Genomic DNA, 16,314 nt, shown 5'->3' on the forward strand with positions numbered 1-16,314 from the left:
GCGAGGGGGCGGAGTTGGGCGACGTCACTGTTTCCCCCCATACCCCGCCCTCGCAGGCTTCTCCTCCTGGCCGAGGCCTCTTAAAAGAACCTCGCGCTGCCTCGCGGCGAGGGACTGGTGCCGCTGCGCGCTTGGCTTGGGGTCAGGCCGCGCTCGGGTCAGGCACAGGCGTCCCCAGCCCTGTGGCCGCCGAAGCGCGCCTCCACGCCTCCGCCCTGGGAGCCGCCATCTTGCCACTTCCCCTCGCCCGGCCGTCCGCGGGCGTCACTAGCGACTTTCAGCACAAAACAAAGATGGCGGCTGCGGCATCTGGGGAATGCCCGGATGAGAATGCCTCAGAAGCCGTTGGCCCCGCCCCCTTGGGAACTGCCCCCCGGGTCGCTGAAGGGACACACGCCAGAGGAATCGCTTTAACTAGCAGTGGGGACAGGGCACACAGGTTGCTGAGGGTGGCTGACGGAGACATTAGAGTCAGGCCTCGGACCGGGGAGCGGACGTTTTCCTGCTCCGCACGCCCAGCTGCCTCCGGAAAGGTGGCCCGAAGCCCGCCTCCAGGGGAGCCGGAGGCGGGGTGAGAGTGGGCGGTAACGCGGCCTGGCGCGCCACGCCGGGGGCGGAGCCCTCCCAGGCTCCCAGGCCTGCTGTCCCGCCCCCACGCGGGGGCGCCGCCGCGACCGCCGGCGCCCCAAGAAAAAGAGCGGGGCTGCCGCGCGCCGAGCCGCCCGCCGCCCCTCCGGCTGTCGGGCGGGCAGCCAGGCTGGCGGCGCCTGAGGCGAGCGGGCGGGCGCGGGAGCGGTCCGCATCGCCCCGCGTCACCTCGCGTCACCCCGCCCCGCCTGCTTCCCAGGGCCCCGCGTCCCGCCCCGCGCGCAGGCGCACGGTCGCCTTTCGGGTCCGCCCTTTTTCGAGATTTGAATTTCCCCCAGCAAAGCGAGAGAGGCAAAATACCCGGATGGTGATCGCTGGCCTTTTCGCGCCAATCCTGTAAGTTCTCACAACAACCTTGAGAGGTGGGTACTGTCATCACCCCGATGTTCCAAATCTTGCAGGAGACCGTCTGGTCGCTGCACTGTCATGCTCACTGCCAGACGCAGGGTGTAATGCGCTGCTGTCCGGGCTCTTGGAATGACAACAGATGATTTTTCCTGTTTCTCTCATCTTTATTTGATCTTCACATTCACCAACCTCCAGCCGAAATTTGGCCTTTCCCGCAGTTACAAGTGTAGGCAGCAAAGCACAGAGCGTTAAGCCTGGTGACTGTGTCACCAAAGGAAATGACAGATCATTTGAGATCATATAACTTTTCTTGTAGATATCCTGAAATTAACTAAATTACAAGTTATTACAGAATAACTGCTTTGAAATTACTGTAGTTGGGCTTCCCTGGTGATGCAGTGGTTGGGAATCCGCCTGCCAGTGTAGGGGACACGGGTTCGAGCCCTGGTCCAGGAAGATCCCACATGCCGCGGAGCAGCTAAGCCCATGCACCACAGCTACTGAGCCTGTGCTCTAGAGCCCGTGAGCCACAACTACTGAGCCCGCGTGCCACAACTACTGAAGCCCGTGCGCCTGGAGCCCGTGCTCCGTGGCGGGAGGGGCCACTGCGGTGGGAGGCCCGCGCACCGCAGCTGGAGAGAGCCCGCTCGCAGCAATAGGACCCAACGCAGCCAAAAATAAATAACTAAAATAAATAAATTTATTTTAAAAAAAGAAATTACTGTAGTTATTCAACATGCCCATAGATCCTGTACTTTAACCTATTAGTTAAGAAGCACGTATATTACTATATCATACATTTTCTTTTTTTTTCTTTATAAATAGAAATCCATTTTAAATTTATTTATTTTAGTTATTTATTTTTGTCTGCATTGGGTCTTCGTTGCTGCGCATGGGCTTTCTCTAGTTGTGGCGAGCGGGGGCTACTCTTCGTTGCAGTGCGTGGGCCTCTCATTGCAGTGGCTTCTCCTGTTGTGGAGCACGGGCTCTAGGCACGTGGGCTCAGTAGTTGTGGCATGCGGGCTTTAGAGTGCAGGCTCAGTAGTTGTCGCACACGGGCTTAATTGCTCCGCGGCATGTGGGATCTTCCTGGATCAGGGCTCGAACCCGTGTCCCCTGCATTGGCGGGTGGATTGTTAACCACTGCGCCACCAGGGAAGCCCATATATCATGCATTTTCAAAAATACTTTAATAACTGTCTTTCGACATATTAAGTTTCTGTTGTAATTCTCTGTTTTAGTTTATGCATTTGGAAGCATTTGTTTGAGAAAAGGCCAAAGAGTCCTGTGACACAGCCAAAGGACAAGAGCCCTCACCTGTGTTTCTGTGCCACCAACTGCCCTAAGTGACCTTGTCCGTTCACGTCACCTCTCTGGCCCCAACTCCTTCCCCTGTAAAATAAGGAAGCCAAGCTGCTGGTTCCCAGGCGCCTTAGCCACATTCAGTGATTCTGTCCTCAGAGTTCAAGAATCACTACGGTAGTTCCAGGCTCCTTGGGCATCCAAGTGGCCCAGATTGAGCTCTCCTGCTGCTGGTGGCCCATGGTACAGCCCTCAGACTGGCGTCCCCTTACCTGCAGAAAGGGAACAAAGGTGGTCAGGGTAGTCACGGGCACAATAAACAGTTGTCATAAACGATACAGGCCAAAGAAACCGCCACTGTGACACGTGACAGTGGCTCCTGCTTCAATGCATCCAGACTGAGGAAGCAGGAGAGTTTAAGGAACACGTCTTAACCCCTTAGCCAGGAGATTGTCACGTTTTGCAGGACTTCCCGCAAAGAGCCCAGCACCAGACCAGGGGAGAGGGTGTTGCTGGGGAGCCCTCGGCCCTTCATGTGCCGGGGGAAGCTGGGAAGAACTTTGAGAGTCACGTAACAAGTGTCACAGCACCTCAGGGGTGCGGAGGAGCTAGGCCGTAAGGTACCCAGCCTGGTCTTCCTGGTGGACTTGGGAAGTTCATCTGATTACACGTCGCTTTCAGCTTGCGCAAGGGCTCGGTAGCCTCTGGCCAGCAGCTGGAGAGGAGTCACTTTCCACGCCCTTCCTGGGCCTCCTTGTCTATCAAGCTGACAGTGTTGGGCTCCGGTCCCCAGCTCTCCTCCATGCTGGCTGGCAGACAAGAGGGTCAGGCTAGCACTGGCCGCGTGGGGCCCGGGAGGCCTGGCTCTTCACACCAGGGAGTCGGGCCCCAGGTGGCGTCGGGGAAGGACCTGGAGATACGAGGCCGGGCCTCAGCTGGTGCCCCAGCCAGACTCAGGAGCGGAATGGGGAAGTGCCGGTGCCAGAGCGGAAGCCACAGCCGAGCTGAGGGTGTCAGCAGGCCAGGCCAGGGGGCACCCGCGGGGCTACATGAGCATGGCACTTTGGTGCCTGGCCAAGAGGTCGGGGCGTGATCGTGTGCGAGTGGAGAGCCGGCCACTGAAGGGTGCTAAGCAGGGGCGGTCCTTGAGGGAGACGCTGGGGGCTGCTGTGTGCCAGCCTGGAAGTGGGGACCCCGGGGCAGGGGCAGCCCCCCAGCCCCCCAGCCTAGAGGCTCCTTAACCGGAAGCTGCAGCGAGGAGGTGCGAGACAGTGCTGCATGCTGAGATGAGGGTCGGGACAAGGCCTTCAGTTCCTTCGTGGAAATGCTGGTCCCCTTAACAACAGGCCCCCAAGGCAGGATGGGAGCGAGAAGGCTCACTAAGAGACCCAGCGGGCCCCTTCCCGGATCTTACAGGTGGGCCCCAGGGCCAGTCTGAGAAGTGAAATGGCAAACAGGACGAGGAAAAAGAGCAGGGGTGCTGGTTTTGTGCTTGAACAGAAACTGAGCAGCGGAGGGAGAGCACAGAATCAGACCCTGCCCCGCCCTTTCAGGGCCTGAACTGCAGGAGGGCAGGTGGACACTGGGCCTCAGAAATGAACTGTGGTCTACATCTCTAAGAACTCATTTAATTCACACCACGACTCTGCAGGGAGGTACTGGTAGCATCCCCATTCTGCAGGTATGCAAACTGAGGCCCGGAAGGGTTAAGGCCCAAGATCACACGGTTAGTAGGTGGGGGAGCTGGGGTTTGAACAGGGACAGTCCCTCTCGTCCCCATGCTTGCCTGCCTGATTGCTGTCTTTGCTTTGAGTCACTTTCAGGGCATTGAACCTCTTCTCTTGTTGATATTAATACATCTCTTGGCTACCAGGCCAACTCACACCGCAGCAGGCCCCAGAGCAGTTGATGGTCCATGAAAAGTCCACATTGTTTTTAAATTATCGGACTGCCTCTGTGACTGCAGGAAGTGGAAGGTTTTCTTGTGAGCCAAGGACAGAAGGTGATTTTGAAAGGCGCGGCACTTCAGGGGCAGGCAGGAGGGTGAACCAGGGTGGCAGGCCTGGGGGACGGCTCCCTGTGCCACCTGGCCTCACACCTAAGAAGCAGAAGGGAGTCCTCCACCCGCCCCTACCCGCCCCCACCATCCTTGCCTTAGATTCCAGAACTCGGACCACAGCTAATGGTTTCTCATTTAACTGGGTATTTGGTTCAAAGGGCTTTGGGACTGGCTTGGAAACTTCCACATTTGTAATGCCACTGAGGTGGAAAAGCCCATTCTGAGTTTTAACAGCAGACCTAGGAAAGATTTAAGTCTCTAAATGCAGTGGCTCGAAGGGAACTAGGGCAAGGAGCAGGATTTTTATAGTACACAGATGAAAGAACAACAGCATAGGTATCAGGAGAGAGGGGCACAAAACCTCTAGGTGAAAGAGGGTTCTAGAGGCTTCTAGAGGCCACATATAAGAAGGTGAATGGACTGTGGGTATTCCTGCACTTTTATTTCTGTGTGTTTTTTTTTTCTGATGAAAACTGTTGGCGGATCCTGAGGCTGAGAATCGGGAAGATGGAGGCTCTGTTTTGGATGGTTTTCTTTCTACCCACACTCTTTAACTACACTCTTTTTGTAACCACAGAGGAAAAAGGCAGAACGATCCTCCACTGGTGCCAACCAATCAGCGGAACCCTTGCCTTCCTCTGGGCCACCGCCTCCACTCGGGGCAAGGTCGCAGCATCTGCGTCGGGAATCACGGGGACTTCTTCCTGCTGGCTCAGCTGGGAGGCCGAGGAGTGTTTTGCAAAAAAACTGTTTATCTGAATTCTGAAATAACACTGGAGACGGCTGCTCTCTTAAGCTCTCCGACCCGGGTCACACATAGGGCTCCAGATGAAGCCCGAGTCGGGGCAGGCCCTCTTCCACGTGGCCCTGGTCAGCTGCCTCTGCGCGGCCACCGTCCACACCGGTGTTTTCGCAGGTGTCTCTGTCCAAGTGGGCTATGAGCACTACGCCGAAGCGCCGGTCGCCAGCCTCCCTGCCCTCCTGGCCATGCCCTTCAACTCGCTCGTTAACGTGGCCTACGTGCTCCTGGGGATGTACTGGCTGCAGAGCAAGGCCAGCGCCCCGGGGGGCCCCACAGAGGCACGGAAGGCTTGCTACCTGAAGGACGTCTTTGCGGGCATGGCCCTGGTCTACGGCCCGGTTCAGTGGCTGCGCATCGCGATGCAGACGCGCCCCACCGCCGTGCTGGACCAGTGGCTCACCTTGCCCATCTTTGCGTGGCCGGTGGCCTGGTGCCTCTGCCTGGACGGGGGCTGGAAGCCCCGGCTGCTCCTGGCCGTCGAGGGCCTCTCCCTGTGCAGTTACAGCCTGGCCCTGCTGCACCCCCGTGGGTTTGAGGTGGCGCTGGGCGTACACATCGCAGCAGCTGTGGGGCAGGCCCTGCGCACTCAGGGGCGCCACGGCAGCGCTTCTTCGGGAACGTACTTGGCTCTGGGCGTGCTCTCCTGCCTGGGTTTTGTGGTCCTCAAGCTGTGTGACCACGAGCTCTCGCAGTGGCACCTCTTCCAGCGGCTCACGGGCCACTTCTGGTCCAAAGTCTGCGATGTGCTCCAGTTCCACTTTGCCTTCTTGTTCCTGACCAACTTAAACACCTGCCGAAGACGCCCTCCTGTGGAGAAGGTGCGTTGAAGTGTGGAAGGAAGGTGCTTCCGGCCGCTGACCCACCCTAACATCAAAATGTGCTCTCCGCTGGCATCCTGTCGTCAGTGTTCAGTGTCCTGGGTGCAACAAGATAGGATGATGACAGAAGACTGCCCCTTCCTTCAAACTTATGGGCTTCAATACTCTGAGTATGAATATTCAACATTATGAAATGTTATGCTCTCTGCAACTTACTTTCAAAGAGTTAAAGCAAATATCTAAGGGCCGGGATGTGGGGTTCCATTTTAGTATTCTTGTAATTTTTCTGTAGTTTGAAATTTTTCAAAATAAAATGCTGGGGGGAAATGACCCCAAGAAATCCATCAGACTCATGGTTGAACAAAGAATGGTTGTCTGCTTCAGGATGTGGGCTACAAGCATGGGCTGGCGACAGTGGGGCAGGGTAACTTCTGGCTGGCGTGCCAGGCCAGGCGCTGGGGTTACCAGTGAGCGTCCCCAGAGGTATCTGGCTTCAGGGAGACTGAGTCATAGTAAACACATGTGCCTAGCAGACTGGTGGGGAAATCCGAAGTCCAGAGCACTAACTCACTGTGACATCTGCGACTGCCAAGCTGACAGCAGGTCACATGGAAGTCACGTCACCTCAGATCCTTTGTGGAACAAGGCAGGGTGCGTCTAGATGAAGAAACACCCACAAATGTCAAAAGTTGAATCCTCACCAGAATGTTGCTTGCTGGCTCTTCCCTCAGAGCCAGGGTATAGCTTAGATGTCCTCAGCAGCTAGGGTTACTGAAGTGTCAGGTGTCTGTCACCCATGGAGAAGCCCAGGTCCTTAGGAACCGTGATCCCCTGATGGCGTCTCAGCGTAGGGCCATGGACTTGGCATCTTTCAACCCCAAAGCGTGCTTCTCATGCAGATGCTAATGCTTGAACCAGAGGGCCCCCCTCGGGGGGGGACACTGAGGCCCAAGAGATGCTGAGGGGTCTGCCTTTGGGTTGCCCTTTAGAGACCATCTCCCTATGCATTCTTTCTCCCACTTGGTAACGTGTTCTTTAGACACCTGTTTCATTCCCCGTCACCTGAAAGGCATCTGGTCTTTAAAGACAGAGGTGAGGGCAGAAGGGAGAGGATGTCCTGTCCCCTGCCGAATGGCATCTCGGGATGGGCAGCCCACATGCGTCTGTTCAGTGTCCCCTGAGGCCCCTCTCCCTGGAGCCTCGAGGGTTGGCCTGTGGACCGTTGCCATGACTACCAAGGTGATTTTGAAACCGGGTACCTGGGCAGGATGTTCTGTTCTGGGCACATCTCCAGTGGGTGGCGGGTCTCAACCAAGTTGTTACCTGAAGAATCCTGTCGGTGAACATTGCCTCTGCCCCTCCCCTGAGGACTGGGGCCCGAGGCGGGGCCTGCCGGCTTTGAAGAGCAGGGCCAGCATTTGCTTCGGGAAGCAGCTGTGTTCCACTACAGTTATCTCGAAGGCTTTGTATGTCCTAGAAGAGGAAAAAGGCTATGGGCATCTCCTCGAGGAGGCCAGAGGGAGGGAGGGGAAAGACGTGATTTCTCGGGTGTCTCAGTTAGAGACGGAGGTGGCAGTGTGGAGGAATGGGGGAGGACCAGCGTCTGATGTGGGGTGGGCTCTGATTCCCCCCTGCTTGGCTACCTCTCTCTTAGTCGCTGTTTCCTTCCTTGACAGAGTGGATCCCCTGAGAACTGGGGCTTTGCATAGCCTCGTTCATTCCATACCTTTGAGCCGCAAGCACCCATAACTTATTTTGTTGTTTTTATTTTATTTTATTTTTACCAATACCTATTTAATAAATAACCCTGGGAACCTTCTGGGTTTCATTCCACTCCTGTGTCAGGCTGGGTCCCCACAGGAAACAGGTGTCATGCTGAGATCAGGGTGATTCAGGACTGTTTCATGAAGAACTACGAACACCACTGTGCCACGGCGGGGGGGGAGGGAAGGGGGGGAACCGCAGGGGGTCTTTTCCACTCTGGGGCCTGGGGAGACCCTGGGCGGGGTGGACTCCACCCAAAGGAGAGACTCGTGTGGAAGGGACACCTCGGATGGGGCAGAAACCTCCAGAAGCCCAAGGTGGTCAGATGAAATGCAGGACATCAAATAATGTTTTAGTACCAGTGTGTCCCCAATGTCTCATGAGATGTGCTTATACTAAAAAAATGTTCATTGTTTATCTGAAATTCAGGTTTCACTGCGTGTTCTGTCTTTATTTGCTAAATCAGACGGCCCTATATTGAACCCATCCAACCAAAGCCAGAGGCCTGGAACCTTCTCTCTCTGCCCCGTTTTTGATCAGTGTTTCTCAAAGTGTGGCCAGCCTCAGCCACGCAGCTTCCTGCGTCCCCTCCAGCCCTGGTGAGTCCTGGCTTCCGGGGCCGGGGCCTCAACCAGCCTCAGCCCTGCCCCAGGCTGCGAGGGCGCCCGCGGTGTCAGGCGCCAGAGGACGGAGGCTGGCGGCCGGGCCCCCTCTGGGCTCTGCTCTTTCCTCTGCAACCTGCCCCCGGAAAGCAGCGAAGCCGATGGTGACCAGATGGGCCCTGCCCCCGCGTCTGGCCTAACGGTTTCGAGGCTCCGAAGCTGGGAGGGATCTCAGAAACCGTCTGCGCAGCCCCCTCGTTCCGCAGAAACTGAAACTATAGATGTGCGACTTTGCTGAAGGTTTCAACGCTGAGCATCCGAAAGGCAGGCGGCCGGCCTCCAGGCCCTTCTGCCGTGATGCCCCACCTCCCCCGGGAAGCAGTGACAGTGGCGGCACCACCTGGCCTCTTCTCACTTCCCCACACGTGGCCTGGGGATCTGCTCCCCCTGAAAGCAGTGGTATTGGTTTTGCTCTGATTGTGCAGCCGAGAGCGCCATCGGGGTTGCGGTGGCCCCAGTGTGGGACACACCCCCCTGCACCTGTCTTTCCCGCTCACGGTGCTGGGCCCCGATGCCGCCCCTGGCCCCGCGCCGCTGCAGTGGCATCTATACCGGCCGCCCTCACCCCAACCTCCTGTGCCTGCCCCTTCGCCCTGGAGCTTGCCTTCCTCTGGGTCAGGGTCAGGAGGCGACTCAAGGGCACCCGGGTTGCCTTTCCCACTGACATTATGGTTTAGTTTCTAACGGCGGTGAGAGAGGCCGGGCAAGGCGTCAGGGGGCTTTTCCATTTTGTGCCAATCTGATGGGGGCAAAGCAAGACCTCGTTGTGACTTTAACTCGTGCCCCTCCACACACACGCATGCACACTTGTGCACAACTGGTGCTTGTGCACTTGTCTGTTGGAAGTTAGGATTTATTCTTCTGTAGGTTGTTGGTTTATATCCTTTCCTCATTATTGGACTTTTTCTTCCGAAAGTTTGCAGGAGCTTGTTTTACATTATCAACATTAACCATTCATCTGTCATACAGATGATACACACGTCTTCTTAACCTCATTCGTCTTGTGGGCGTCTTAAGGGAACGTGGTGAAGGTTTCCCCGGTCATGGATGTCTAAATGTCTGTCTTTTTCTTTGTAGCTTTTGGGTTTCTTGTCTATACATCAGGTAGCTTTGTCAAATCTTAACATCTCCTATAGCTGCTTCAGGTAGTTTTCATTATAAAAAGTTAATTATAAAATTATTAAGACTAATACTCATAAAATAGTTGAAAGTTACATTCAGAAACAAAACAGTGCAGCTGTCGTCACTGTTAACAGGACAGTTCACCGAACTGTTCTTGACCGGAGCCCTTCACAATCATGTTCCATGGAAATGCCCAAACCCCGTGGAGCACGTCTCATCGCAGCCTGGGGGACGAAGGAGATTTTGTTTCTCGGCACTTAAAGTTGGGCACGTCCCACAGGTAAACATTTCCCTCTCACCTCCGAAAGCCTCCATGAGTAGAAATCTTTGGGTAAATATAAACTAGGCAATTTCTGTTCCCGAGCGAGCCCCCAAATAGCCATGAAATTGGAGAGCGCCTCTTCCCCTCCTAAGTGGGTCTTGGGTTCCCGGTGTTTTCAGCTGCCAGGTGCCCCTCGAGCCCTGGCTGCCTCACTGCTAAGTGCTGAATTCCGGGGCCGGAAAAGCTCCCCAAGCCTGCTTGCCCAGCAGGTCCTTCTAACCATTTTCATGTGTTTCTAGTCTTTTCTTCCGTTTCCTGCCTTTCACTTGGATCTTCAGAACCGCTGACTTCTGCTTTTACTTCTGCCTCTTCTTTCTCATGCAGCCTAACAGATCACACCGGGGCCTGACCCTACTCTCCCGCCCCAGAGGCAACCACCGTCCGGAGTTGGGTGTAGCCCACTCCCCAACACGTTCTGAGACCTTTCCTACAGGGGAGCGGGGGGAGATGACCAGCAATGTGCACTGCCATCTCGCACGTGCTGTAACCTTCCCTAGATGCACCACGTGGCCCTGATCCATCTCCCACCAGCTTCAGGACTGGATCTGTGGGTGTTTTCCCCCAGGTCTCCTGGCTTCCCATCAGGGTAGTTCCTCCTTTGGTGCTGCTGTCTGGGCCTCTCTGCCTACGTGTGAGCACGTCGCTAGGGGATCTGCCTGTGCACAGCACATCTGCACTTCAGCTGAACTAGAAGTTGCCAAATCCCTCGCCACGGTGGTTGCTGAAATGACTGCCCAGCAGAGTTCCCATTGCTCCATGGCCTCACCAGCACGTAGTACTGGGAGAGGAGTTACTGTCTGCTGCTCTGATGGCAGTGAACTAGAATTTCATTTCCTTATGGTTTGCCTTTCCCAGCTTAAAACTGAGGTTGCCTGGAAAAATCAAACATAGGATCCAGCAATTCCACTTCTGGGTATCTCCCCAACAGAAGGGAGAGCAGAAAAACAGAAATATGGATCAATGGAACAGGATAGAAACCCCAGAGATAAACCCATGCACCTATGGTCAACTAACCTATGACAAAGGAGGCAAGGATATACAGTGGAGAAAAGACAGTCTCTTCAATAACTGGTGCTGGGAAAACTGGACAGCTACATGTAAAAGAATGAAAGTAGAACACTCCCTAACAGCATACACAAAAATAAACTCAAAATGGATTAAAGACCTAAATGTAAGACCGGACACGATAAAACTCTTAGAGGAAAACATAGGCAGAACACTCTATGACATAAATCACAGCAAGATCCTTTTTGACCCACCTCCTAGAGTAATGGAAATAAAAACAAAAATAAACAAATGGGACCTAATGAAATTTAAAAGCTTTTGCAAAGCAAAGGAAACTACAAACAAGACGAAAAGACAACCCTCAGAATGGGAGAAAATATTTGCAAACGAATCAACAGACAAAGGATTAATCTCCCAAATATATAAACAGCTCATGCAGCTCAATATTAAAAAAACAAACAACCCAACCCAAAAGTGGGCAGAAGACCTAAATAGACATTTCACCAAAGAAGACATACAGACGGCCACGAAGCACATGAAAAGATGCTCAACATCACTAATTGTTAGAGAAATGCAAATCAAAACTACAATGAGGTATCACCTCACACCAGTTAGAATGGGCATCATCAGAAAATCTACAAACAACAAATGCTGGAGAGGGTGTGGAGAAAAGGGAACCCTCTTGCACTGTTGGTGGGAGTGTAAATTGATACAGCCACTATGGAGAACAGTATGGAAGGTCCTTAAAAAACTAAAAATAGAACAACCATATGACCCAGCAATCCCACTACTGGGCATATGCCCTGAGAAAACCATAATTCAAAAAGAGTCACATACCACAATGTTCAATGCAGCACTATTTACAAAAGCCAGGTCATGGAAGCAACCTAAATGCCCGTCGACAGACGAATGGATAAAGAAGATGTGAGAAAAGGAAAAAAAAGATGTGCTACATATACACAATGGAATATTACTCAGCCATAAAAAGGAACGAAATTGGGTCATGTGTAGAGACGTGGATGAATCTAGAGACTGTCATACGGAGTGAAGTAAGTCACAAAGAGGAGAACAAATATCGTTTATTAACGCATATGTGTGGAACCTAGAAAAATGGTACAGATGAACCGGTTTGCAGGGCAGAAATAGAGACACAGACGTAGAGAACAAATGTATGGACACCAAGGGGGGAAAGCGGCGGGGGCGGGGGGTGGTGGTGCTGTGATGAATTGGGAGATTGGGATTGACATATGTACACTAATATGTATAAAATGGATAACTAATAAGAACTTGCTGTATAAAAAAGATAAAATAAAACTCAAAAATTCAAAAAAAAAAGGAAGGGAAAGCAGGGTCTTGAGGAGATACTTGTACACCTGTGTTCACAGCAGCGTTATTCACAATAACTAAAACATGAAAGCAACCCAAGTGTCCATCAATGGATGAATGGACGAACAAGATGTGGTCCATCCAATCAGTGGAATGTTATTCAGCCTTAAAAAGGAAGGTCGTTCTCACACCTGCTACAACATGGCTGGACCTACAAGGCATCACGGTCAGGGAAATCAGCCAGGCACAAAGGACGGATACTGTGTGACTCCACTTGTATGAGCCGCTTAGAGTCGTCAGATTCCTAGAGACAGAACGTAGGATGGGGGGGGCACGGGTTGGGGGAGGGGGAGGGGGGCACGGGCTGGGGGAGGGGGAGGGAGGGCACGGGCTGGGGGAGGGGGAGGGGGGCTAGTGTCTAACGGGGACAGAGTTTCCCTTGGGGAAGATGGACAGTTCTAGAGATGGATGGTGGGGATGGCTGCACAGCAACCTGAGTGTACTTAATGCCGCCCAACTGGGTGCTGAAAAATGGTTAACGTGGTAAACTTGATGTTATCTGTATTTAACTATACTTTAAAAATCGACATTGATCTCTGCAGTTCACTAGCTGAGACACCTTGAATACGTTTTGTCAGCCCTCTGTGCCTCAGTTTCCCCTCTCATACGGCATGGCTGGTTGTGAGCACTGGTCGAGGTGACCCATAAAAGCAGTTCAGGAAAGTGTCTGCACAGAACCAGCTGTGGGTCCTGGCCGCTCTTCCCAGCCCGGAGCTGCATCTCTCGGGCTGCACCGTAGATGAGGAAACACGAATCATACTGGGAGTAGCTAATGGTTACTGAGGGCTTACTGTCGAGGAAAGTAAGTTTAGAGAAGTTGAATAACCTTCAAGTTTGTGGAGGTAGGAAGTGGCCAAGGTGGGGTTGGCCCTGGGGCTTCAGAATTCCCTCCCTGCTCTCGGCTGCTACGTTGTGATTTGTAATTAGAGCCCTTGCCACCGTGGCTTGGGAGCCAAATTTCATTTTGAAAATATGTTTAAAAATTGAGGGACTTCCCTGGTGGTCCAGTGAGTAAGACTCTGCGCTCCCAATGCAGGGGGCCTTGGTTCGATCCCTGGTCAGGGAACTAGATCCCACATGCAAGCTGCAACTAAACGATCCCGCATGCCGCAGCTAAGACTTGGTGCAGGCTAAATAAATAAATAAATAAATAAATAATTGCGATAGGAATCACATACCATACAATTCACGCTTCTAAAGTGTACATTCCAGTGTTTTTCAGTATATTCTGTGCAACCGTCACCATGAATTCCAGGACATTGTTATCACCCCAGAAGAAACCCCAGGCCTGTTAGCAGCCGCTTCCCATACTGCCACCCAGTCCTGGCACCCACTCATCTGCTTTCTGCCGCTCTGGATTTGCCTCTTCTGAGCCTTTCGTATAAATGGACTGATACACCATGTGGCCTTTTGTGTCTGGCTGCTTTCACCCAGCATCGTGTTTCCGAGGCTCATCCATGTCGTAGCATCTATCAGTACTGCATTCCCTTTGACGGCCGTATAGTTCTCCACGGTGTGGTTAGACCCAGTCATCAGATGGACATTTGGGTTGTTTGTACCTTTGGCTCTTATGAGTAATGCTGCTCTGCACATTTGTGCCTAAGATTCTGTGCGGACAGGGTGTCTTCCTTTCTCTTGGGTCGGTAGCTGGGAGTGGCCATGCTGGGACGGGGGCTGATTCCATGCGGAATTGTTCAAGGAGCGGCCGCACCGTTCCCACCGCAGCACACAAAGCTTTTGATTTCTTGACATCCTCACCAGCCCTTGTTACTGAGTTTTGATTATAAGCATCCTAGTGGGCGTGACGTGGGATCTCATTACGCTTTGAAAATACATTCTTAATTTTCAAAACCCTCTCATAGGCACTGCACTGGCACACGCACCTGGCTGTGTCACGGGGCATCTCAGCTTCCCCAGAGAGCGCCCTGCCCTTGCCGGGCAGCCATTCGGGAATGTTTTCCATTTGAAGCTATTTGTCCTTGCCATTCAGATGGGCTTTATAGTGTACAACACAAACAGGTGGTGGAGCTGAGCCTGTGACACCCACAACGAGCTGAGCCAGCCCCACTGGTGGGGCTTCTGGGGTGGCCGACACAACAAACAACAGATGTCACCTCTGAGAGGACTTCAGATCGGGGAACTGTCAGAGATTACAGAGATTGTCACGCTGCATCAAAACCACAACCTCCAGGCATATGCTGTTTACTAGACACTCACCTAAAACATATGTCTGCCGAAAGATCACATGTGAAAGAGGGAGAAAAAAAGATATACTCGGCACCTACTAACCAAGAGGGAGCTGGCGTGGCTATATTAATATCAGACAAAACAAGAACATTTTAGGAATAATGTTAAAATAGGTTCAAAATATATAAAGCAAAAATTGACAGAACTCCAGGGAGAAATAGACAAATCTAGCACCGTAGAGGGAGGTTTCCACGGGCCTTCCTCGAAGGTATTTAGGTCAAGCAGACAACAGTTCTGTGAAGATTCAGAAAACGTGAAGGAGCCAGTGACTAAGGGCACCGTGACTGAGGCTTCCTCGGTCAGAGCACCTTCCCTCTGCCCCCATGGCCGCAATCGGTGTCTGAAGACGATGGCAAGTTGGAAGCTTGGTGTCAGACCACTGTATTTGAAGACAGTGTGATTAGGTTAGAAGTCGGTGCACGCATGTGCACACACACGGACGCACAATTGCCACACATTGCAAAGTTTAAAAAAAATCGTAACGAGAATTTAAAAATACTTAGAACTACAGTAATAAAAAGAACGAAATGATAAAAGTGGTGGGTGATACTGAAAATGTTATTTAAAGTAAAATTTACAGCTTTAGGGGCTCACGTATCCGCATTATTTTTATTGACCCAAAACATATTAAGTGTAATCACTTGGACTTTCCATACACACAGCGGAGGCGCCTTCAAACCAAGCCCCAAACTAAACGTTACTGTGACCTCTATCACTCCCAATTGGTTTTGCACATTCTAGAACTTCATACAAATGGAAGCTTACAGCGTGTGACATTCATACACGTATCAGCACATTGATTCCTTTTTATTACTGAGTAGTAGTGTGCGATATGGATATCCGACAGCTCTATTGATCTGTTAGTCTGTTGATGGGCATTTAGTTGGGGGCTCATATAAAGAAAGCTGCTGTGGACACGCAGGTACAAGCCTTTGTATGGACGTGCTCATTCACTTCTTTTTGGTACACACCTAGAGCGGAATGGCTTCCTGGGGGTAGGTGAAGTTCAAGTTCATAAGAAACCGGCTAGTGGTCATCGGAAGTGGCTGGCCCACTTCGCACCGCGGCTCCACTCCCTTGACGACACTTGCGTTTCCCCGCGACTGACGAGGCTGAGCAGGAGGCGGGGCGGGGCTGTTGGAGGAGGGGGGAGGGCGGGGGAGGGGCAGGGCCCCGCAGGGAGGAGCTCGGGGCCCCGCAGGGCCAGCTCCTCATTCCTGAACCGCTAGACCCCGAGGCCAGCTGCGGCCTCGCCCAGCTTCTCTCTGCGGCTTGGCAGCTGGGAGGCGGGGAAACCGACGTCGCCGACCTTGACCCCAGAAAGTAAAGACAAGCTTCCAAGTGTGTTTAATGAAACCGAAGGGACCTTCTCCCAGAAGAACGAGAGGAGCACACAGGCAGACTCCCTGTGGCTGTCTGTCCGGGCTCCATTCCGCAAGTCCAGGCCGGTGTCTGGTGCTCCGTGGGCACTTCTGGCCTGAGTAACTGTATGATCTGGTTTCCAGACTTGACAAAGATAACACACACACACAGCACACACAGCACAAAGAAAACTGCAGATCCTTTTCACTGAAATGTTGATGCACATTTCAAAAATTAAAAATTAACTCAGACAATCCAAAAGCAGATTAAGAAATGAATATACCATACCCAAGTGGAGTTCATTCCAAGAGCGCAGAGATGATTCAATTGGGAATGATGTTACTATAATTAGTAATATTAATACGTCCAAGGAGGAAAGCATGACATCAGTAGTTGTCAAAAGGTATTTGAAGCAATCCCACTTGTGGGTATCCACCCAAAAGAATTGAAAGCAGGCATTGGGACAA

The 16,314-nt window shown here is 52.6% G+C and overlaps 1 protein-coding gene across 5 annotated transcripts; it reads left to right on the plus strand.

The window, feature by feature from the left end:
* The first annotated feature begins 639 nt into the window (after window positions 1-639).
* On the plus strand, window positions 640-7,888 carry TMEM187 (transmembrane protein 187). 5 transcript variants are annotated; one of them, XM_082446902.1, is made up of 3 exons: window positions 640-984; window positions 4,172-4,300; window positions 4,935-7,888. In XM_082446902.1, the coding sequence occupies exon 3, from the start codon at window positions 5,186-5,188 to the stop codon at window positions 5,984-5,986; it is 801 nt and encodes a 266-aa protein (XP_082303028.1). In that variant the 5' UTR covers window positions 640-984; window positions 4,172-4,300; window positions 4,935-5,185; the 3' UTR covers window positions 5,987-7,888. The 5 variants fall into 5 exon arrangements, with proteins under 5 accessions (XP_082303028.1, XP_082303024.1, XP_082303025.1 ...); XM_082446901.1 differs by lacking the exon at window positions 640-984 and adding an exon at window positions 1,030-2,918; XM_082446898.1 differs by lacking the exon at window positions 4,172-4,300 and having other exon boundaries at window positions 640-1,010.
* Window positions 7,889-16,314: the final 8,426 nt, after the last annotated feature.

The sequence above is a fragment of the Balaenoptera physalus genome, assembly GCF_965194825.1.
Source record: "Balaenoptera physalus genome assembly, chromosome: X".
Taxonomy (NCBI): domain Eukaryota; kingdom Metazoa; phylum Chordata; class Mammalia; order Artiodactyla; family Balaenopteridae; genus Balaenoptera; species Balaenoptera physalus.

Bases quoted from the DNA above. Each gene is read 5' to 3' on its own strand.
- TMEM187 (XM_082446898.1), top strand. From the start codon at position 5,186: ATGAAGCCCGAGTCGGGGCAGGCCCTCTTCCACGTGGCCCTGGTCAGC.